At 37.7% G+C, this 23,813-nt stretch overlaps 2 protein-coding genes across 2 annotated transcripts in view; both read left to right on the plus strand.

Moving 5' to 3' along the window:
• The window catches only part of LOC107288610, a 40,326-nt gene extending 31,237 nt beyond the window's left edge, over window positions 1-9,089 (plus strand). The window contains exons 4-6 of the mRNA XM_015817249.1: window positions 600-728; window positions 3,327-8,979; window positions 9,060-9,089. Of these exons, the coding sequence (XP_015672735.1) occupies window positions 600-728; window positions 3,327-8,979; window positions 9,060-9,089 (5,812 nt within the window). The remainder of the gene's footprint in view (window positions 1-599; window positions 729-3,326; window positions 8,980-9,059) is intronic.
• Window positions 8,972-23,813, plus strand: part of TACC2 (transforming acidic coiled-coil containing protein 2) — a 133,827-nt gene continuing 118,985 nt past the window's right edge. Inside the window, exon 1 of the mRNA XM_015817241.1 lies at window positions 8,972-9,383. Coding sequence (XP_015672727.1) covers window positions 9,115-9,383 — 269 coding nt within the window. The 5' untranslated portion in view covers window positions 8,972-9,114. The remainder of the gene's footprint in view (window positions 9,384-23,813) is intronic.

Here is a 23,813-nt window from a genome sequence, read left to right on the forward strand (position 1 = left end):
GGGACACTGCTCTGAGGGCTCAGGTAGGAACCAGCAATTCCCAAACCAGAGATGTCTACTATGGAAATATACAAGAACCATTTTACCTCAAGAATTCCAAAAGGATGCACCACATATTTGACAGTTTGAAGGGCAGGAAGAAGTCACAAGTTTATTTTTTTTATGCCTCTAATGGTATAAAAATAATTTTGATCTTCTCACTAACAGTAGGCAACCAATTTATTTATTTATTCTTGTCTGCAATAAAAATTCTATCTAGCCAAGCTGTCTCTGTAAGTCTTCTACCAAACTGAACCAAAGAATCAAGCTAACTTATGAAATGTCATAATATTCCATAATATGAAATGTCATAAAGTCCAGCGTGAGAAGCTGGACAGATTAATTTCCCACTCCATACCTTCATCACTGTGGGAAGAGAGTGAAGGTCTAGATTAAAAAAAAAAAGGATGGGAAGACTTAAAAGTGCATTGATTCAAATCACAAATGTCTGACTCTACCGTGATAATATTCTAAGGGAAATTGATTTTTCCATTTCAAATTTGGGATTAACAATTGTGAATCTGTTCCTTTTTCTACAACCCCTTTTCTTTTTCTGGCAGTGGAAACTGGCCTGTGGTGTCTGACTTGGAGGAAAGGGAGTCCCACCAATCCCTAGCCCCAAATAATCTTCTTTTTGCTGGGATTGACATAAATGAAGAGTTAAGGACCCAGAATCCTCTCCTGACCAGGTATAGATAATTTGAGGAAATATCCTTGTTTTTCTGTGTACTTATGGATTTGGATTTGCATCTTGTTTATGGAGGTTTTTAAAAAAAATGCAACCATAGATAAGCTTATTCTGGCTTTTTGAGTTTCCCTTACATAGTTTTTGACTATTTATTAGATTTTGGTTTTCTGAATGACGTTGTGCTGCTTGAATTTTGCATGTTTCTGAAGTCTTGGTTTTCTTATCTTTTTGTTCTTAATTGTTCAGGCTACCTGGTCCTCCCCCTGATCTGAGAGAAGTTTGGGGAGCCTGTCTATTTAGTGGCTCCTCTTCTCTTCCTGGCCCTCGCATCTGCTTTCTGCTTTCTCTGGAAGTCTGATGGTGTTGACATTTCTATTTCCTCAGATGATTCTTAGTATTCTATTGTTTCTTCAGTCTAAAAAATGATGCTCAATTCAGTTTCTTACACTGGTATAAGAAAAGTAAAATGTACCTTATGGAATTCTGAAAGTATTGCTAAATTTCTTTCCACCATTCCAGCTATTACATCAGGTCCAATTGCCTAACCCTGTATGCTATATTTGAAAGTAAATGCGTGTTTGCGTGGCAAATCAAACTTTATGTGCAGCATAATCTGTTTTGTGTTTGTTCTCATGAGGCACCTCAATATATTTAAACATACTCTCTAATAATCTAAAATTGGTAAAAAGCACACAGAATGAAATGCCTGGCTGACTGTAGCATATATTTCAAATAAAAACAGCAAAGGCATTTTTTTTGAATAGTCATAAAAATTGATTCCTGATTGTATGAATAATTGAGAGTAAATTGAAAATAAAGTGGGAGGGGGAGATTCCTCTTGATTTTCAATGATGTGCCATGATGGTGGAACCAGGATGAGGAAATGGATCTTACAGAAAGAAGCTAAATTAAAATTATATTAAATACTGTAAATATGATTGTTTCATGTGAATTAAATAATTTCCCCTTCGGTTATATTAATAATTATAATTTAATGCTAATTTTTGCAGTGTGGCTTCACCCAAGGCGTGAAGTTCTGAGGTGTCTTGTACACTCTAATTACAGGTACTAGATATAGAGTTGCTTCAATTTATAGATAAACGTAGATCAGATATATAAGTTTTAAATCTACTAAATTGAGTGGAATATCCCCAGCCAAATACTGTGGCCACCACTTTACTTGAAGGCTTTTTCTATTTTTGAATTTTAGGAAGGCAGTGAAAAGAGAAGCTTTATTGAATTCCTAGTGAGTTATCTTACACTGTTGGTAATCTATATTCAATCTGATGTCTTGTAACTTGCTTGAACCTGAACTTGATTGTTATCTAGGCAGAATACAGTATTCTCCGTTTTTCTAGTGAAAGTGCTACAGTAGTACATAGTTTGCATTCCCAACTACTGAAATGTATCAGCACTCATAAAACAGTTGGGCATAAAGCAAATATGGTGAGGTCAGATCCTGCAAAAGTCAAGATGGAAGTTTCTGACAGCAAATACAGGCCTACCAGATCTGGACTGCAACAATCCAGACCTCAAGCCTGCAGCAAAATATTACCCTGAGCTTTGCTGCCCTCTAATGATCATCTGCATTTTTGCAGGCAAGATCTGCTGATTGGGAGGAACAATGATGTGAAGTACCAAGGAACAACTGATCAGTTTCAATTTAAGAAGGGAAACAGAAAATGGTTATCAAATTATGGAAATAGTAGCAGTTTAATGCTGTTTCATTGGAACTGAATAAGTCAGAGAAACATGTAGAATAAGAATCAGAATGTTATTTGGCGAGGCTTTCTAGTACATGAAAATACTTCGTATTTTAATTTGTCTTAGAGTAAAAAGGCATATCATGAATTGGTAAGCATCCTACACATTTGTTCAGAATTCAGTATTGCTACATTCGTTGCGTTTATTCCATACTAAATTGGATTGAGATTTTAGCTGTAATTTATTACATACAGAAGGATGCAATATAGAAGTCTAAACTAGATCTCGCAAATCCAAATGGAGTTTCTGGACTATTGGAGCGATAATTGCCAGAATTTCCATTGAGAATTTTGGGAGTTACAGTTGCTGCATACTTGAAAAGTACAAGACTGAGAAATGGTGATCTAAATTAAACTTAAAACTGGAAGAGCTTTAAAATCCAGAGACATGTGGTCATATCATCTAAAATTCATTTCTGGTCTGATAATTTTTCTATATTCTGTACTCAAATCAGGATTAATTGTAAGTCTATCATGAACATCAGGTGAACCAACTGACAATTCCATAAATTCAAATATCTAATACAATAGCACAAAATGCTGTTGTTGTGGAGAGAATAGGAGATGGAAGGAGTATTATGTATGTTCACCTCCTTGAGCTACTTATAAAGTAATAAAGGTGGAATAAAAATCAAATAAATAAATAAATGCTACAGGAATATATTTGCATCTAATGATTCTCTTGCAGAAATTTTATATCATTGATGCCTCTGACTTCTTGCCTCATGAAATCAAACAGATAGCTTTTCAGTGCATGTGCATGCATGGCTTTGAAACTTCTGTGATGTGGAATTTATTGCCAAATTGAAATGAATAAATGTTTCCATTGTTGGCAGCCTAAATAATGAAGGCCTCTGTAGTATCACTGCTGAAGAATCAACCAGTGAAAACACTGTTGTGGCACAATCAGATGTGATGGCACTGGAGAACAACCTGCACAAGGGAGATTCCTTGGGAGGCACTGAAGAAGAAGGACAAGATCAAAGGCAACAGATGCCAATGCTCTCTAAGCATGGTGAAGGATGCACTCCACTAAGTTTTGAAAGTAGCACTGAAGGCTTGCCAGCCATGATGTCAGACCCTGCTATTATAAATGATAAAGACACCAGAATTGTACCTCTTGTCAGTGGAACAGATGCTGACTGTTATGCTACTACTTCTGCAAGAGAGTATGAGAAAGATCCAAATAATACTGCTTTGGAGCAGATTCCTTCATTAGATTCTACTTGGACACCAGGATCTGAAACCGAGGAAAGCAATTCCAGTGAATTAGATTCATTGCAACAGAGTGAACTGTTGACTGAAGGAGAGAAGACACACATTAACCTGTGGCCTGAGAGTGAGAAAGACAGAGATTCTTTTACCATTAAAGAAATCAGACAGGAGACTGAATTGGAAGTGAGCCTAAATAATGAAGGCCTCTGCAGTAACACTGCTGGAGAATCAATCAGTGAAAACACTGTTGTGGCATATCCAGATATGACGGTGCTGGAGAATAACCCGCATAAGAGAGATTCCTTAGAATGTACTGAAGAAGAAGGAAAAACTCAAAGTCAATATACGCCAATGCTTTCTGAGCGTGGTAAAGAATGTACTGCACTAAGCCTTGACAATATCCCTAGAGGTTTGCCTGCCTTGGTGTTATACCCTGCTATTGTGAACGACAAAGACACAAGAATCGTACCTCTTGTCAGTGGAACAGATGCTGACCATTATGCTACTACTTTTACAAGACAGTATAAGGAAGATCCAAATAATACTGTTTTGGAACAGATTCCTTCATCAGATTCTACTTGGACATCAGGACCCAAAACCGAGGAAAGCAGTTCCAGTGAATTAGATTCATTGCAACACAGTGAACTGTTGACCGAAAGAAAGAAGGAAAACATTGCTCATCTGCCTAAGACTGAGAAAGGCAGAGATTCTTATACCACTGAAGAAATCAGACAGGAGACTAAATTAGAAGAGAATAACAAGGAAGAGGCTTTAATAAAACCAGTGGGACTGAACACAGGTAGTGTAGACAACTTGGTAATGAAAAAAGAAAACTGTATTCCAAATAATCTCATAACAGGAAATTCAGACATTAATAAATATGGTACATCTGGTATTGATCAGAGCATTGTTGAGTTCAGAGGTGTCATCAGCGAAGATAGCAACAGTGAAGTGAACAGAGGGGACAGTCAATTCCAAGTATTTCCAGAAAGGAATACTGAGGTGCTTGAGGATCCTCCTACTGTATCCAGTTTGTCCTCAAACATGTCAAACCTGTTACCATTAACCATGACAGAACAACCAATTGGTGACTTTTCATCTGGAAAGGAATGGCTAGAAAAGGCCATCAGTCCAAAACCAAACCTCTATTGTGTGGATTTACCAGTTAGCGTGGAACCTTCTGATGCATCCTTGTTGCTAGAAATAAAAAACAAAATGCAAAAAGCAAATGCATCTCAGAACACACCAGAACAGATTATAAAGGAAATCACACAAACCGAATCTATGAGCAGGGGAAATACAGCCTTAGCTGACCCAGAAAATGTTATGTATATGGTGAAGGAAGAATCAGTTGGGGATAGACTGTTGTTACTTGACAGAAGAACAAGAGATTTCATGAGTGAGAATGACCTTACTGAGTATAATAAAGAAGAAACTATAATAGCTGTTTCTTCCAGAAACAAAGAGGATGGATGTCAAGAGGTCCCATCCTCAAGTCAGGTTATACATGAAGATATAAACTGCCCCCAAGAGACACCAATAACTTTTGATATGAATTCAAGACAGATCAGTCCAGATGCTGCCTTGGATGATTATTGGAGTTCTCAAGTAAGTGGTTTAGAAACCAATATCAGCGGCAACATTTTAGAAAAGAACCTCAGTTCAGTATGTAATCGGAATATACTCAATGATCATTCACCAGAATTAAGTGAGAACTTGGAGCAAAAAACCACAACTATAAATGAAAAAAAAGTAGCCAGTCTTGAGTCTTCTGAACAACTACTTTTACAAGGAAAAGACAGATTGCAGACTTGTGATCTTTTAAATTCCAGTGTAGAAGATATTCAGCTCTGCTTCCCAGTCAATAAAGAGAATGAGGTTGCAGATGGATTACTGTCTCTGCATTCTGAAGACAATGATATTACGCAAAATAAAAAAGAGGAATCCTGGGAACAGCCATTTGCTCAAAAAACCAAATCAGAATTGGAAGACCAGTTGATGGATGAAATAAATTCAGAGGATAATGCCTCAAATGCAGAAATAATTGCAGTATCTAAAACAGAACTTGAGTTCCACAACTTAAACGGACAGGCCAGAAGTGCTGAATGTCTTGCAATTGAGAAAACAAACATTCTAGAGGATGAATCCCACTCCGAAAGTAAAAGATGTGCCTCAACAGCTGGCAGTGACCCAAACTCTGTACCTGTGACTACTGCTGAACAAAGCAGTGCTGTGGGGAAGAATGAAGGTAATGAAGCTAGACAGGAGGAATGCAAAACAGAGATGAAAAAACAAGAAACTGACACAACTTTGGCACAAGAAACCCATATCAAATTGGACTCCACACGGCAAGTGCAGCTGGAACAAGCAACTGAAGAAAATGACCCTTGTATAAAACATGATTATTCTGGCAGCCCTTCAGGATCAGCAGTTGGAGCAGAAACCAGTCTGCAGCCATTAAAGCTTGGAGACGTAGGTGATAATAGCCTAAGGCCAAACAATTGTCCATTCATGAGCAATGATTCCGAAGAATTTTTGGAAACTCATCCCAAAGAGTCTGTGGAAAATCAACAGATGGTGGGCATTTTAATGACATCTCCCCAAGTGCAGTCAGACAAAAGCTCAAAGCCCTCTGGCACCATCTGCAAGGCAAGTGAAGACAAACAGCATATTTCAGACCCTGAAGGTAAAGACCTGGATCACGATGGTCTTCAAGCAGTTGCGAGTTCCCAAGGACAGAACTCTAACCAGACGTGTCCTGAGAGGCTACACCCACTGGAATTAAATCATTTCACTGGCCATGAGGAGCTTGATAAAAGTGAACTACAACAAACTGGAGACAAACTACACCAGCTCCAAAAAGTACTTGGTGGGCCAGAAGCAAAACCAAATAATCTATCAAATGAAAATGCATCTTTAACACATATTTCTGAATTTGTGGGAAACCCCACACAAAACAACAGCCTGCCAAACGTATTAAACTCACTGGAGGAAGAAAGTCATCTTAGCAAAGAAATCTTAAACAACTTAAAGCAAGACCTTTCTAATTCTCTGTTTTCAGATGGGGCTTTGGAAGGAGCAAGCCAGAGGGGTGCATTTGCTGAAAAATCTATTACAGTTAAACAGTTGGGTGGCTTAGATGAACGGTCAGACAGCAAATACACAAGCAATACTGACGTTACAGACTTTATTCCAGTGACACAGAAAACTGCTAGTGTCAGTACTGAACAGGCACAAACCCTGCAGGAGAGTTTAACCTGTGTAGGTGAACAGTCTAAGGACAATGGGACTGATGTTAACTTACCAAGCAAAGAACCAGAATTGGATGAACAAAGTTTACATACAGAGATAGAAGAGCACCTGAGTTTAATAAATGAAACTATTCTGAAAGATGAGCAAGTAACTTGCAAAGGGGACTTAACTTTCCTGCCTTCTGAAAACATAGGAATGGATGAACATCCTCCTGGATTACCTAATAGCCCAGAAGTTCCTTTGAGTGATGCTTGCCATAAAACATACCCTGTTGAAAAGACTGACATCCTATCTGTTAGCTCTCAAGCAGAACCAAGACCTCTTTCAACATCAGCACTTCTACATAATGAACCCAGCCAAGTAAGCTGCCAGCCTGCAGACTTTATGTATCATAGCCCTAATGTTGAATTTAAAAAAAGTGAACCAGAAGCTGTGGCATGTCAAGATGTCTTAGATACCCCTTCCAGTCTGCAGACTGCAGCTGCTACACCCATTGACTCAGATGATGCTTTTGTAGAGAATAGCACAACTGATCAAAGGAAACCAGAAGTAATGAATTTAGATGATATTCCTTCAGAAGCTGTTCCAGGAAAAGGATCTTGTATTCCAGGCCAAGAGTTCCTTTCAGAAGAGCATGTTTTAACCTTGCAGGATGTTTCTGAAATCAGGCAATCTGAAAGAAATTTGTCACCATTTAATTTCAAGAAGCTGCAGGATGAGATCTCAGCAATTAAACTAAAAGGGGATAAAAGTGATGTACATTTTAAAGCCCAGCAGCTTAACAGCTCAGCAGAATCTCTACTCAGCCTTTCAAGTTTAGAAAGGAAGTTTTTGGACTTGTCGTCACTCGATAAGCAAGCAAATTGTAAGGAAGACACTGCAACAAATATAAGTTGTGAAGATAACAAGCACAGTAACATTGAAGAAGAAAGCAAATGTGATTTTATAGAGAAATTTAACCTTCCCAAGATTGAAGTAGATGTTCCCAGGCAGCCTGCAGCAATATCTGAAAAAGAACCAGATATTTCATCTTCCAGGGCATTCAGCATTGGCTTTTTTGATTTCAGGAAACATATTAGCAAAATATTTGAACAGGTAGTACCAAATGCCTTGCCTGCCAATTTGCCTAACCTTGCCACTGAACAGAGTCTGAGTGAGAGGGTCAGTCCAGAAGATAAAGAAATAGAGGTTAAGCAGGAATTGGAAAAAGCTGATAAAAACAATGCAGATGGAGACCCAGAGAATGACTGGAAAACAAAAAAAAGCATACTGCCTTTGGAGGCTGAAATCACTAAAGAGAAAATAGCACAAGAACAAGAACACACAGGAATGCTGGCAAACAGTCAGGAATACGATTTGCCAAGTGCCTTTTCAGAAAAGATCCCTATCGACAAACATTGCTTAAACCAAAACTCTCTTGCAACTTTCCCCAAGTTAGTTAAAGCGGACGGCTTATGCAGTCATGAAATAAATGCAGAGTTTCATGATCACCTTTGCTCTTTAAGCAGTGATACTGCTGAGAATCAAGTGAGCACAGAAAAAGTAGAATTTCAATCTAGAAGTTCCGGAAACCAAGAAATGGAGAATCTGCCATTTTCTCCTAAAAATGAAGAATCTTTAACAATTCCTGGAGTTGTTCCAGATTTTGATGCCACAGCCGCTGCTGCTGAAGTAAAGGAAGGTAACTTAATTAATCTGTGTAACTTTGAAACAGATGAACCTGAAAAACAGTTCACGTATGATGGAAATAAAAACATCAACAAGGGAAATAGTGACAACAGTACTGAGCTAGCCAAGATTTCAACACTGTCATTTCTTAGAGATGATCTTGATGCTCATAAAGAACAAACAGATCAGTCCAGGATATTGCTTGATGAAAATCCGATTTTTTCCAATGAACATACATTACAGAACCAAACTGTTACAGTACTGGATGCCATAGATAGCAATAATTGGTCCATAGAGGAAGAGAAGGGACAGGACACAGCAGAACATAAGCTAATTACTTATTTTAAAAATGAAGTAAGTCCTGTTGAGTCCAAATTGGGATCCAGCAGTGTTCAAGAGAGTTGCATAGAAAAAACAAATGACATCAATTTGAGCACACTAGAAGGACCAGGTTTTTCTACTGATATTCCTAAAGCAGATACTGCAAGCATGCTAATCACCAACAACTGTGATGCAGTTTTGCAAGCCAGCATAGACATTCAATCACCTGATGTAAAGAGGCATTCAGAAACCCTTCAAGGGATGGAACAAACTGTATGGACAGATGTGGATATGGCTTATTTAAATCAACTCAAAGAAGAACCTTTAGGTTTTCAAGATATCCAGGATATAATATCACCTTTTTCACATTCAGAATTGGAGCAAAGCTTTCCTAGTTTGCTTGAAGACATGGCAACGGAAGAATTACCCCCTGAAAGGTATTTAATTTAAAATTAACTGTAAAAAGAATTCAGTATATTGACATTCAAGCAAGACAGCAGTTAGGGAGGATGGATCAAGCATTTTTTTAAATTGAATTGAACTTTGTTTAGCATGTTTTATCTTGCAGCAGGGATGGCCTACTTAGGAAGAGCCCTTTAATTCTTCACCCAAAATTAATGAAAATACTGGATTTTAAGGAAGTAATGCAACTTTTTACAGCCTTAGAGCTGTACAGATGCCAGGTTTTTCTGAGTGCTAACACTTAGGCCAGTGGTGGCGAACCTATGGCATGGGTGCCAGAGGCGGCACTCAGAGCCCTCTCTGTGGGCACGCGCACCGTCGCCCCAGTCCTAGGCCTTCAGCTGGGTTTTATAAAACCTTTTCTCTTTAGGCTTCCACTGCCGTGTACAAAAAAAAAGGTTCAATCAATCAGTCAATTTCAACTTCTCGCAGGAAAAAAAAAGATTTTGCAAAGTTAGAATTGATTGATTGAACTTTTTAGTCCCACCCAGTCTGCTGTTACCACCGTAGCCATGCCCACCCAATGGGCCACAGCCACCCAATGGGCCACAGCCACCCAATGGGCCATACCCACCCAATGGGCCACACCCACCTGGCACCCGACGATGCATAAGTGGGTTTTGGGTTGCAGTTTGGGCACTCGGTCTCTAAAAGGTTTGCCATCACTGACTTAGGCTATAATTCAATATACACTTTCCAGGCAGTAAGCTTCAGTATACAACTATTAAGGTAACAGGCTAGAAACCGAGAAACCATGAGTTCTAGTTACACCTTGGGCACAAAGCCAGTTGGATGAGCTTGGGTCAGTTACTTTCTCTCAACGCTAGGAAGGAGGCAATAGCAAATCACTTTTGAAAAACCTTGCCAAGAAAACTGCAGGGTCTAGTCCAGGCAATATCTAAAGTAAATTCTGACTCAAAGGAATGCCACCACCCTAAAAAAAAAATGCTTTACTGAAGTCAAGGATCTTACTTCTGGATATACAATTTAGGATTAAAAATGTATATCATTAGAATCTCTCAGTTGTCAGTCATATTCTAGTACAGTGATGGTGAACCTTTTAGAGACCAAGTGCCCAAACTGCAACCCAAAACCCACTTATGCATCATCGGGTGCCGGGTAGGTGTGGCCCATTGGCTGGGTGTGGCCAATTGGCTGGCTGTGGCCCATTGGGTGGGCGTGGCTGCAGTGGTAACGGCAGACTGGGTGGGACTAAAAAGTTCAATCAATCAATTCCAACTTTGCAAGATCTTTTTTTCCCCGCAAGAAGTTGAAATTGACTGATTGATTGAACCTTTTTTTTTTTTTTGCACACGGCGGAGCCTAAAGCGAAAAGGTTTTATAAAACCCAGCTGAAGGCCCAGGACTGGGGTGACGGCGCGCGTGCCCACAAAGAGGGCTCTGAGTGCCGCCTCTGGCACCCGTGCCATAGGTTCGCCACCACTGTTCTAGTAGCTATAATCAGATAGCTCTACTTTAGCTGTGTTTATTAATACAAGATCTTATATATAAAGAAAAAGTTACCTGGAATATCTCTGACTGCTATAGTATAATTCACCTAAATTACTCAAAATTCTTTTCCAATGTTCCCTGGTATTCCAAAATGTTCATTTTTATATTCATGTTATTTTAGAATTTCCAATGAGATTTGATTGAGATCTTAATTTATATGGCATAACATTGGTATACAGATGTGTGGGGTCTGAGGTTTGCAGGTTTATTTAGCAAATGTATATAGCTATAAGTTGCTTTTTTATGTAGCATGTTCAAGATCATTCTCTCACAGAGAAAGCAAATGAATTGTTAATATTTCACAGCTGAGGAACAAATTAAGAATACTACAGACCTGTTCTCTAGTTTTATATCCACGTTTTTCTTTCCAATTTTTAACCATATAATTGCCTACTGGATCCGTACAACAAACTGTAAAATAGCCATATTTTGGTTGGGTTCTTTCGGCAAACTACCTTTTAGTCTTATATTGTTCATGAATCTAGTCATTATTTCAGTTCTTCTTCCCAAATTCAAAGAATCATGGACCAAATGGGAGAAAAAAAATCTTAATATCTAACCCTAAAACTATTTTTAAAAAATTAGACTTGTACCAATGACTCATTCCAGGATGTAGCAAACTTTTTTAATTATTTTAAGTATATCTTTTAGGGCAGTGGTGGCGAACCTTTTAGAGACCGAGTGCCCAAACTGCAACCCAAAACCCGCTTATGAATCGCTGGGTGCCAGGTGGGCATGGCCACCAAGCTGTCATCTCGTGCTCGCTCGCTCGCTGTCCACTCCGACTCGTGCTCACTCTCTCGCTGTCTGCAGCAAATGCTGCTTCTGCTGAAAGTTGCTCCTTTTATAGTCTCTCGCCTATTCCCAGACTGCGCATGTGTGGAGAGGAGGAGGGAGCAGCTCAACCCACGTGCCATCCGAGACTGCTCCACGTGCCCCCTGTGGCACGCATGCCATAGGTTCGCCACCACGTTTTAGGGTATTCCTGATCTTAACTTTGAAACTGAGGGAATGTTTTTCTGTGAATTATTATCATATTTGAGCCCACAGGCTTCCTTCTGCATTAACTAGTCTTGTCATAACCTTGTCATAACCTTTCCCAATCTCTTGCTGTACCTGAAAGGGGCACTCCAGCGTAGCTGCCAATGAACTTTAGCCAAGGCTCAGAGAAAGACACTAATTGTTCTAGATGCTTGGGGATTTGGGACCTGCAGGGGGGAGGCTCTTTAAATAATTTCTTTATGAAAAAGATTTGAACACTGGACATTTAGATTCACATAACACTCTAAACCAAAATAAAACAAACCATTTTATGGCAACATATGTGGTGGAAATCCAGCCAATTGTGGTTTAGTTGATAAATTATAGTTAAGCAAAACATAGCTAAGTGTACTCCATGAAACACAGCTCAACATTACAAACCAATTGCAACATTGGTAGATTTTTAATACTAAAATTGCAAAATAGTAAGTGGAAGAAAACTGCTTTATTGTATCCATCATTGACCAAGACTGAGCCAGGGAACTCAGCATTGGATGAGGTAAATTATTAAGACTATATCTTATTTATTTATTTAGCGTATGAAATGCAGTAGGTCTTATTTGTCTAGGGACAAACTATTTCCAGCAGAATATGATGCAACTTTTGAGTGATATACTAATTTATATAAACTTTTGGGGCTGTGATCAAGTGTCATGAATATAAAACTGCAATACAAATCAGCCAAAAGGATGTCATAATATTGGAACAAAAGGAGAAAAATGAATTCAGAATGACATATGTACATAATATACATTAAATAAGCATCACGTAGAAATTAAATGAGGATGAGAACTCATCTATATCAAATTACCATAGTTAGGACATACAGTTTACATCAGTAAGCAGTTGTGATATGATATATTTTGACAGATGTACTTTTTCAGTTCTTTCAAAATTAATTAAATCTGTTCAAAATGAATTTAGAATATTTTAATATTTAAATCAAATTGGCAATATTGGAATATTGCAGATCATATGGAGGCAATACATCAGTAGATGCTGACCATGGATCTTATTGTAGATTAAAGTCACTGACATGAATATACTATATGTGTGACATTAAGCTAATAAACAAGTAATAATAGTAAAAGTATCGATATCAGAAAGTAATGGAACAATGGCTCCAACTTTTTAATCTTGTTAAATAATTATTCTCCAGCAATGCTTGAAAAAATATACTTCCATGAGGAACACACATTTACTGTCATATTGTTATATCTGCTTTGTTTGATTTGTATTGTATTTATTTCCCTACTTTTAATTGTTAGGATTTTTGTCTGCTTGGGTAGGTTAACTTGCATACAAAGACCTGGTAAAGTTTTTCAGGACACTCACAAGATGCAATAAGATTGTCTCACATGTAAACAGCAGCTATTGAAGACACAATATCCTTGTCAGAAGAAACTTGGCCCTACTTTTCCCAGATAGATCTGAAGTCTAGATTTCTGACTTAAAAAAATAATCTTTTCTGTTTTATTTTAGTGTAAGGATAGATAAAAATAATAGTCCAAGTTGTCATGTTTGAGTATGTGTTCACTTTTAGACTAGGCCCTAAATTAACAGCCCCCAAAATAGCCATTAGTGTTTATTCATTGTAATAGATCAACTTCCATATAATAAACAATGCAATAAATCATGTAGGTAAAATAAATTGCTAATAGCTTTATAACATGAAAATGACCTATAACAGTGATGGCGAACCTTTTAGAGACTGAGTGCCCAAACTGCAATCCAAAACCCACTTATGCATCGTCGAGTGCCGGGTGGGTGTGGCCCATTGGCTGGGTGTGGCCAATTGGGTGGCGTGGCCAATTGGGTGGGCGAGGCTGCAGTGGTAACGGCAGACTGGGTGGGACTAAAAAGTTCAATCAATCAATTCCAACTTTGCAAGATCTTTTTTTTCCCTTGAGAAGTTGAAATCGACTGATTGAACTTTTTTTTTTTTTTTTGCACACGGCAGCAGAGGCCTAAGTGAAAAGGTTTTATAAAACCCAGCTGAAGGCCTAGGACTGGGGCGACAGCTCCCGTGCCCACAGAGAGGGCTCTGAGTGCCGCCTCTGGCACCCGTGCCATAGGTTCGCCACCACTGACCTATAATATCCTATTTAAACTCAGAGTTTTCATACAGCCATCATGGCTGAACAAATTTTTGCAATACTTTGTGATTTCTAAGGAATGATGCCTTAATAGAAAAACTGCATTCACTTCCATAGAGCAAGGTGATAAATAAGAAGGAGAGATATTGGTTCTGAGCATCACAGATGGTAGAACTGATAGCTCAACAAATTGGCAATGATTTAGTTTCCACTGCATCTTCCCCATGAGGGCAAGTTTGATCTTGGAAGAGAATGTTGCTATCTATCTTCCCAGAAGCAAAGATGTCATTAAACTTGGTAAGTATAAATGAGGAAGACAGAACTGAGCCAGATCTGAGGCTTTGCTCTTTCTTTCCACAAGGAAACAATGTTTCAGTCATAATCAATAAATTAAGGATCTCCCCTCCCCAAGTAATTCAATCAACTGATCATTATACATGTCTCTATTGATATACATCTGAGCATCAACATCAAGATTGCATTCTATACACAATTGAGAGGCAAAACATTGTTCCTAAACTATGGGTGTAGATTTGTGTACTGTATTAAATCTGAATAGCCTAATTGCAGCAGGAACATTATTATTTCCACAACGGTTGCTGACTTAATTACAGCATTAGAAGTTTTATATGTGATAGATTTGATTCTTCTAAGCATTAGAGTACTGAAAGAAAATTCCAAAATATTTAAATGTCATAATTTGCTTGATTAGCATAAACTTTACTTTTATGATGGCAATTAGCAGATTGTTTTGTAAATAGGGTTTGTAAACTCCCCTGAATATTGACCTGTAAAAGGAAGGATAATAGTCTTAATTGCATAAAGCAAAATAGATACTTCTTTATAAGGGGAGCCAGAATATATCCTTGTGGAGCATCACAATTAGTCTAATAAGCTGGTAATGAATATATATGTTTCTTAATTCTCTTTGTAGTCCAAGGAATGTTGGCAGCCTCATCAATCACAACCAAGGTGGAGATAGCAATAGCACTTAGACTTATATACTGTTTTACAGTCCTCGTTAAGCGGTTTACAGAGTCACCAAATTGCCCCCAACGATCTGGGTCCTCATTTTACCGACTTCAGAAAGATGGAAGGCCTTGAGCCGGTCAGGATCGAACCTTGAGCCGGTCAGGATCAAACTCCTGGCAGTGAGTAGAGTTAGCCTGCAATAATGCATTCTAACCACTGAGCCACCATGATTCAAATAATAACAACTTACCTCCAGAGTTGTGGGTGCTCCATCACTGGAGTTTTTGAACAAAAGATAGGATAACCATTTGTCCAGGATGATTATAAGGATTCCTGCTTTGGGAAGAGAAGGTTAGACTAGAAGATGTCCAAAGTCCCTATGATTCTGTGCAAAATAGAAACATTGGGTGCTCTCAAATCAAACAATCCCAAACAAAAGGTTGCAGCAGTTTTTATACAGAGGCCCCAAATACCAAGCAAACATCATGTGGTCTTAGAGATTGGCACAAAAAGCAAATACCTTCCTAACAAGCATTTCTTATCAGTAAAACAAGCATTTTTCAGATCTGATCTACAGCACATAGCCAGCAAACAGCAAACTTAGATCAATCAAGTCTGTAAGCCAATGAGCAGTCAAGGCAGGATTTGCTCAGATGCCAGAACAACCCTTTAGCTTGGTAGAATTGCAACAAGTGTGTGGGAAAGGTATTACAAAGTATTAAAATGGCTGAAAAGTACAGAATGGCTAAACTCTGGCTGTCATCTCCACAATCACTGAAAGTCAAATCACTGGCAATATGCAAGATGCTTCATGACTACGAACAATATTTTTTCTGACAGGTGGGTTTAGGATAATGCATCAATATATAGTGGATCAAGTGAAATCTGCCTACTCGTCAGTTTTTAAAAACTGCATCTAATTTGGTCTTGGTTTTTTATGTATTCTTTGTCAAAAATTTAAAATTTGAACTCCAACTAAGTATAAAATTAACTTTTAAAAATTCTTCAATGAAAATGTTTGTCCATTGATAGGTATATATAATTCTTGTTTAGATGCCAGATTGTATAAAGAATATTTACACTGGGAAGCTATGGGAGATTTAAAAAACTGGGAAGCAATCTTATTGGACTCATTTGATCATCTTGTTTAGGAAGTGCTAATAGCTGCCACATTGCCTTATCCCAAAATAACAGAGACCCGAAATAAGGGAAGAATAATCACTATCTAAGTGGGAAAAGATCTTAATATCTGTAATATTGGTGATGGTTAATAGAAAATGCTATCATACAGTTATAATTGTTTCTGTATTTCCTTTGCCCAAAAAGCCTGTTTATCCTTCAGATTGACATCTGCTGATGTCAAATTTAAAATGAATGGTCAAATTTAAAACCTAATTGGATAACTTGCAGCCTCCATTAATAATTTATTCTCTGAGTGACAATCTCTGATCTAGCATAATTTGTTAAACCCAAATCTGCCTTCCTGATATATTCAGAAAAGAATTTTATTGTTAAGGTCTAAACTTGCGTCAAAATCTGCAAGATTCAATTCTGAGTTAGGAAATGTAAGTAGCAACTCAATAATCCTCAAATCTGTATTGTGTACTAAGCCAATAATTTAACTGTGATAAAAACATAGTGCCTTGTGCTCTCTTCTTCTTCTTTAAAAGAAGAAGCTGTCACTCAAAATGGGAGTGACTTTGGGGTTTTGGTTCATTTTAGAGAAATTATGTATTTTGAAGCATCTGATTCTCTTTGTTGTTGTTAGTTGCGAAGTCGTGTCCGACCCATCGTGACCCCATGGACAACGTTCCTCCAGGCCTTCCTGTCCTCTACCATCTTCTGGAGTCCATTTAAGCTCACGCTACTGCTTCAGTGACTCCATCCAGCCACCTCATTCTCTGTCGTCCCCTTCTTCTATTGCCCTCAATCTTTCCCAGCATTAGGCTCTTCTCCAGTCAGCCCTTCCTTCTCACTAGGTGGCTAAAGTACTTGAGTTTGAACTTCAGGATCTGATCTTCTAAAGAGCAGTCAGGGTTGATCTCCTCTAGGACTGACCAGTTTGATCGCCTTGCAGTCCAGGGGACTCACAGGAGTCTTCTCCAGCTCCATAGAAGTTTCCGGAGTTAAGAAAACGCGAGTCGGAAAGAATACCAGGTTGAAAGTGTCGGTATGTAACGTTGACCCTTTTGGTACCGGAACTGATATGCATGAAAACAACCGTCCCACTACAGAGACGAAAAATCATACGACAGATCTAAACGGTATCGAAAGGAGGGGTCCTCGTTCGCAGAAAATTAAAGAACCCTGCAGCCCCCATCTGAGGTGATCTTGGAGCCCAGGAAGATAAAATCTGTCACTACCTCCATTTCTTCCCCATCTATTTGCCAGGAATTGAGAAGGCCGGATGCCATGATCTTGGTTTTCTTAATGTCTGATTCTCTTTAGAAGGTGTTTAGTTCAGAGATTTGTGCATTCTTCTATCTTTGTTTTTTTTCACCATCCTTTTTTGAATAATATCTATTTTATATCTGCTCAGACAATTGGGGTGGATTGTGTATATGTTTAAAAAAAATAAGGCATGATATTAATTTTGTACCTGTGGCAAACAAGGTAGTGTCTTGAGCAGCTGGTAGTTCATAACTCCATTGCTTCATACATGCATAAGCTTGAAGAATTTCTTATCACCTGTTTCTCCTGTCTGAGTATTTATCCCAAGTGGTAGCAGCTGCTGTCTTTTACAGAACTGTAAACTTTATTTAGCAGCATGCCTGTAGATAAATACATCTTGCCTACACGGAATAATGTGAAAAACAAATTCCAGAACTTGGGGCCTTCCAAGATAATTAGCAGAATGTGTACAGACTTGAGTATATGGTTTTATAATTAAAGAAGAAGAAATGAATATATATTAAACTTCCTATTCCATGCTTTTGTGCTTCATATAGCCCATTTTAAGAATATTCATATATCATAGAGATATCATTGTTGCAAAGTTGTACAATATGTACAATTTTTGGAAGTTCTTACCTCTTTGTTGATGCTATTGAATTCAATTTCAATTTCTTGGGTTTTAAATTCATTCCAATTCAGTTCCATATCAGTTTGTAGTCATGTAAAAAAAAATGTATGGCACCTGACTTTCAACAACTTTGACATTTTGAACAGAATAACAGAGTTGGAAGGAACCTTGGAGGTAATCTAATCCAACCCCCTACTCAAGCAGGAGTCCCTATACCATTTCAGACAAACAATCTCTTCTTAAAAGCCTTAAAACAGCGATGGAGTTCCCACAACTTCTGAAGGCAAGCCCTTCCACTGATTAATTGTTCTAAGTGCACATTTCTCCTAATATACAGCTTTGGTGCAGTTTTCCTTATTTCTTTTCCCTAACTTATAAGAATTTTTTTAATTGTAAGCTGCATCAAAGTTGCAATGTTGAAAAGGGGATATATAGGTAAATTACTTTCATTTGTAGATTGTAGAACTGCAGCTTGTGTAAGACTGTATTAATTCAAATGGTCCAATCTTAATTCCTATGACAACTATGCGGCAATCCAGATCCACAGAAAACATTGAGTATCTTTGACTACAGTCAAGATAGCATTTCCCCAAACAAAGCTGGTACACAACCTGGGATTCTTATGGATTTGCAGCTTTTGCTCAAGCAGTGGTTGGTAGCTGTGGCTAGAAGGGCCTTCATTCAGATTTGTCTTACTTGTCAAGTGCATCCATTTCTGGACCAGGAGAACTTGTTTATAGTCATTCACATTCACATTCTGATTGGACTACTACAATGTGCTCTACATGGTGCTGCCATTGAAAACCAACCATTAATTCCAACTGGTTAAGAATGCAGCAGAGCACATGGTTCTGGGTGTTCCACAGTTTGCCTATATTACACTGCTGATATGAAGTCAGCACTGACTTCCAGTTCCTTTCTGAGAGCAGTTCAAGATGCTGGTTATCATCTTTAAAACTGAATGGCATGGGGCCAGATTATTTGCAAACTGCTTCTCCCAGAAAGTATCTGCCCATTCTGTCAAATCTGATCAAGTGAATGCACTCTAGATCCCTTCCTTTAAATGCTGCCACTTTACGGGACCTAGGAAATGTGCCTACTCTGTGTAACATACATTTCCTTGAGATCTGGCAGCACCCATCCCTTGATTTCTGCAAGGCCTTGAAGAGCAGGCTCTTCCTTCAAGAGTTGGGGTACAGTAAGCATGAGCTATGGTGGCGCAGTGGTTAGAATGCAGTACTGCAGGCTACTTCTGCTGACTGCCAGCTGCCAGCAGTTCGGTGGTTCTGTTTTCACCAGCTCAAGGTTGACTCAGCCTTCCATCCTTCAAAGGTCAGTAAAATGAGGACCCAGATTGTTGGAGGCAATTTGGTGACTCTGTAAACTGCTTAGAGATGGCTGTAAAGCATTGTGAAGCGGTATATAAGTCTAAGTGCTGTTGCTACAGTAAGGCAGGAATCCAGAACAAACTGAAGGTGGATGTAGGGGGGGCAGTTGCCTTCTTTTGGATGCCAGGTATTTTTGTTGTGGTGTTTATAGTTTTTAATGTTTTATTATTGTTTTGTGAGCCATCCAGGATTACAGCCCTGCATATAAGATAGCAAGAGGGAGAATATGATAATTTAAAATAAGTGAATAAAATAAATACAACCTAATGTTATTGGTAGTTTCAGCATAAAACCAGAACTAATTCCTTTTCCAAACACGATTCACAGAATCTCTTAGCAAGCTTTATTAAAAGGGATACAGTTACAAGAGTCCCAGCGACTGAAGTATTTCCCAGCATACAACTGCATCTATCTCAACACACATTAGGAGATAGTCATTTTCTTTTTTTTTTTACTGTCTTTCTAAGAACTGGGATGTCTCCTCACTGATGAGGATTGATTTTACCACAGCTATGATGAACAAAATCATTTCTATCTACTGGAACTGTAGATAATAAAACCTTATTGCTGGCTGAGCCTTACAATGAACCTTAACATTTATGAAAAGGTTTATAAAATCAAATAGGAAGAGAGCAAAATATAGATATTTTCAAAAGGAGTTTCATGACTTTAAGCCTCCTTGGAAATGTTCTCATGTGAAATTGCACACATTAACAGAACATAATATTAGTTATTGTGCTGAAGCTGGTATGTCAGATGAAAATTTTCCAATGCATTATTGCATTCAATATTTATTTAACTATGCATTGTCTTGCATAATATCAAGTTATTAAATTTAATTAGTGGAGCAAATAGTATTTGCAATGATCAGTATCTAAAAGACATTGGTTAATAAAAAGTACTGAAAAGAAAATCAGACCCCAGGAGATAATTTTAAGGTTTGCTAACTTTAAAGGCCATGTTTTTTATTACTTCTAATCAGTGCTTTTTTTTGTTTTAAAAAAAAAGGTGCTGGAACTCATACATGCCATACAACCCACCTTGCCTACCCTACAAGGTTTACCTTTGTAGTTGAAAAAAAACCCCTTCAATTTTTAGTGTATCTAAAAGACTAGGACTTTGTTCAAGGTAAGTTAATACAATTAATGTTACCATGCACAGTGTTGTGTTACCATGCTTTAAATTACAAGAAGGCATTTTATTAATCTTTTGGGACATTTACCACTGGCATACCCATTTAGTTTAATGAGTGGAAATGTCAGCTTTCTATGTGGGATGAAATTGGCCCAATAAAACAAAATTTGATTGCTTTAAAAGATTGAATTATTTTTAAGAAGTTGTCAAACAAGGTGGAAAAATTTATATTTGGAGTTTAATATGGATATTGACCTGAAACAAATTAAAGTTGAAACTTTGTCAGTTTCAATTTTAATTTACCTTTAAGCTAAAACCAATTTAATAAATAGATCTGGTTAAACCTCATAGTGTAGGTCTACCTTTACATCTGACCAATACATAATTAATATATATTATTATTAATAACACCTCCAAATCACAAGACATTGGCTTTATTCTTATTCTTCCCCTCTGCAGTTTGAATATAAAGTATAAAAGACTAAAAAGAGATTTTCATAGACATCCCAGCCTTTGAACTACCCAAGGAAATGAAACAGCAAAGTTTCGCTGTTGGGCAAGCTTCCATGCCAGCCGCCTTTCTTTCCTCTCACTTTGCCTCTTTTTAACCTCATACCCCACCTTCTGTAAGGGAAGGCAAAAGGCTCACTCACCCGCTCGTGAAAGATGGCCTCCATGTTTATGTGTGTCCCACCGCCACCATCGGCTTCCACACTACATGGTCCGACCCAGCCAATCAAGCCACGCTCTGGCTGTGGTGCTCCGGCGCCTCATGGCTCCTCCTAGAGGAGGCAGAAAGCGCCAGAGGGGACCTCGCTTGCACTGTACCGACAGCAGGGCATTTTCAAAAACAAACAAGGATAGGAAGGGCAACAATAGGAAAAGAACACAACTATAGAAAATCCGTCAAAAAAAAGGTGCCAGAACTCCATTCCAGTGCGTTCTATGACCAAAAAAAGCCCTGCTTCTAATTATGGGGTCCTGAACAAATCTCTCAATATGGTATTAGGCGATTCTTAAGAAACATAATATTAGATTGACTATACGATGCTACTGAGCATAGATATTATTATTCAGAGAAATATGAATCTTACACTTTTAGTATGGGGGAAGATGATGTAGAGTAGTGCAAGGAACAGGAATAGCCAATACAGCTTGCTTCTAGGATACTACCATTCAGTGATCTGTTTGTGAACCAATTTGTATATTATTAAGTCTCTTTGGGTATGAATGTGAAATATTTTCACATCTTTAAAACATAATGTGGATAGTGCTCTTAATTTCTTTTTATTTCCTTGGGAGCTTCTGTTAAAATGTAGTTGTAATTTTGTACATGTTTAGTCAGAGAGTTATAGATTGTATCCTAAAGATATCACAGCCCTATGTTCTCTTAATGTTGTGATTCATACTTACCAGAAATATCACTTGATGTCCCACATAATTTATTTGGATAGTAAATAAATAATAGCAATTAATTATGGAATCACAATACTGGTATGGCTTGAATATGCATTTACAGTGGACATAAAATGTTCATACGCCCATGGTAAAATGCCAGGTTTTTGAGATGTAAAAAAAATCAGACCAAGATAAATCATTTGGGAATTTTTTTCCATTTTTAATATAACGCATACGCTGTACAATTCACTTGAAATCTTTTAAGGGGAAAAATAAAGGTAAGAAATGTACAAAATGTGGTATAGAGTTTTTATATCCGCTGTATAGCAACAAGTTACAAATTTTCTAGCAACAAGTTACAAGTTTTTGTCATTGTTTTTAGTTGCCTAGGTAGTAAAAAAAGATGCAATGATTTGCAAATGGTTATTTCAGCTTTTTTCTTTGTTTTCCAGTCATGTTTTAATCTGCTTTTTATGGGACAAATCTAAAGCCTCTTGATTGTAAGTGAACAAATCTTGTTTTCCCCCCCTTTGATCACTTTTACATGTTACTTCAAACAGATATGTGAGATATATGAGAAAGTTGTTATTTTGATAAACTTGTGGCCAGATTTGTATATATACTGACATCAAGGTTTTGAAGTGAATATCACATTTATGATTTTTCTTCTGTATATGTGTGATAAGGAGATACTGAATCCTCAGTATATTTCTGTGTACAACTGAAAATTCCAAGACATCTTGTTTTTGATGATAATATCCACAAAAGCATGATGTCAATTGAATGATTATAAGTAGAAACTCATTGTGGAAAGGGCACTTCAATACAATCAACTGTTCAGTTCTATGTGTGCCTGCTCAATTGGATTTACGTCAATGCACAGTATAGTACTTTGTCTCTTTTTCTTGCATGTAAAACCCTTCATTTTAACACTGGAGTTTCTAGTTGTTACTTCTTCCCGCAAACAATTATATGAGCATTATCACTTCTACAAATATCAGACTAATACAGTATACTCATTTTATACTACTTTATCATGTAGTAATCCAGCTGATACAAGAGATATTGGTATGGTGCCTTCATTTAAATTGCTTCCTCTCTATACATGTGATATGCCAGATTATCAATAAAATATTTTTCAAGTTTCATACAGTTAATCATTATACAAGGTATGAGGAATTCATAATTGTGATAAGAGTGTGAGGCATTCACTCTTGCTAGAAATGCCATGGCTAAGAATAGCTTCCAAAATATGCATTGAAAGCTATATTTGTTTTTGAAAGTATTAGCAAGATAGGTTATAAATTTCACAGCTGTTATTATAAACAAAATGTTCATTAATATAATAAAAGATTAACGATAACTCACTGGTTTTCAGGTGTGATTTCCCCCAAATTAGGCATGACTAGTTGAGAGCATATTAATAGCAAGTGACAGGTCTTAATAGGCCTTGATTAGTCTCAGAAAAATTAAGACTGGATGTATGCCATTAGAATCTCAGGTTTTGGGGTAAATTGAAAATATCTAAGAAAGTAAAATTGGCAAAGGAATATGAGAGGCATAGGTAGGATCGTGTCACACTTTATTCCAAGCAAGAGAACTTATCAAATATTAAGAAAAAAATGTGTTTGCTGTCTGGACAAAAATGCTGAAATCACTTATATTTCTGAAGGACTCCTTCCTATCAGAATTACTAACTCTACACAGCTGAGCTTCCCAATACTCTTTGTCTGTTCTGTTGGGGTATTTTTAGCCCTTCTATCAAGAGCTACTTCCCTCAGCCCAGACCTAAGAAAAATAGATAAGAAGGTACAACACAATTTCCTGCTTAAAGTCTGGGTA

The sequence above is a fragment of the Protobothrops mucrosquamatus genome, unplaced genomic scaffold, assembly GCF_001527695.2.
Source record: "Protobothrops mucrosquamatus isolate PMUCROS unplaced genomic scaffold, P.Mucros_1.0 scaffold566, whole genome shotgun sequence".
Classification (NCBI taxonomy): domain Eukaryota; kingdom Metazoa; phylum Chordata; class Lepidosauria; order Squamata; family Viperidae; genus Protobothrops; species Protobothrops mucrosquamatus.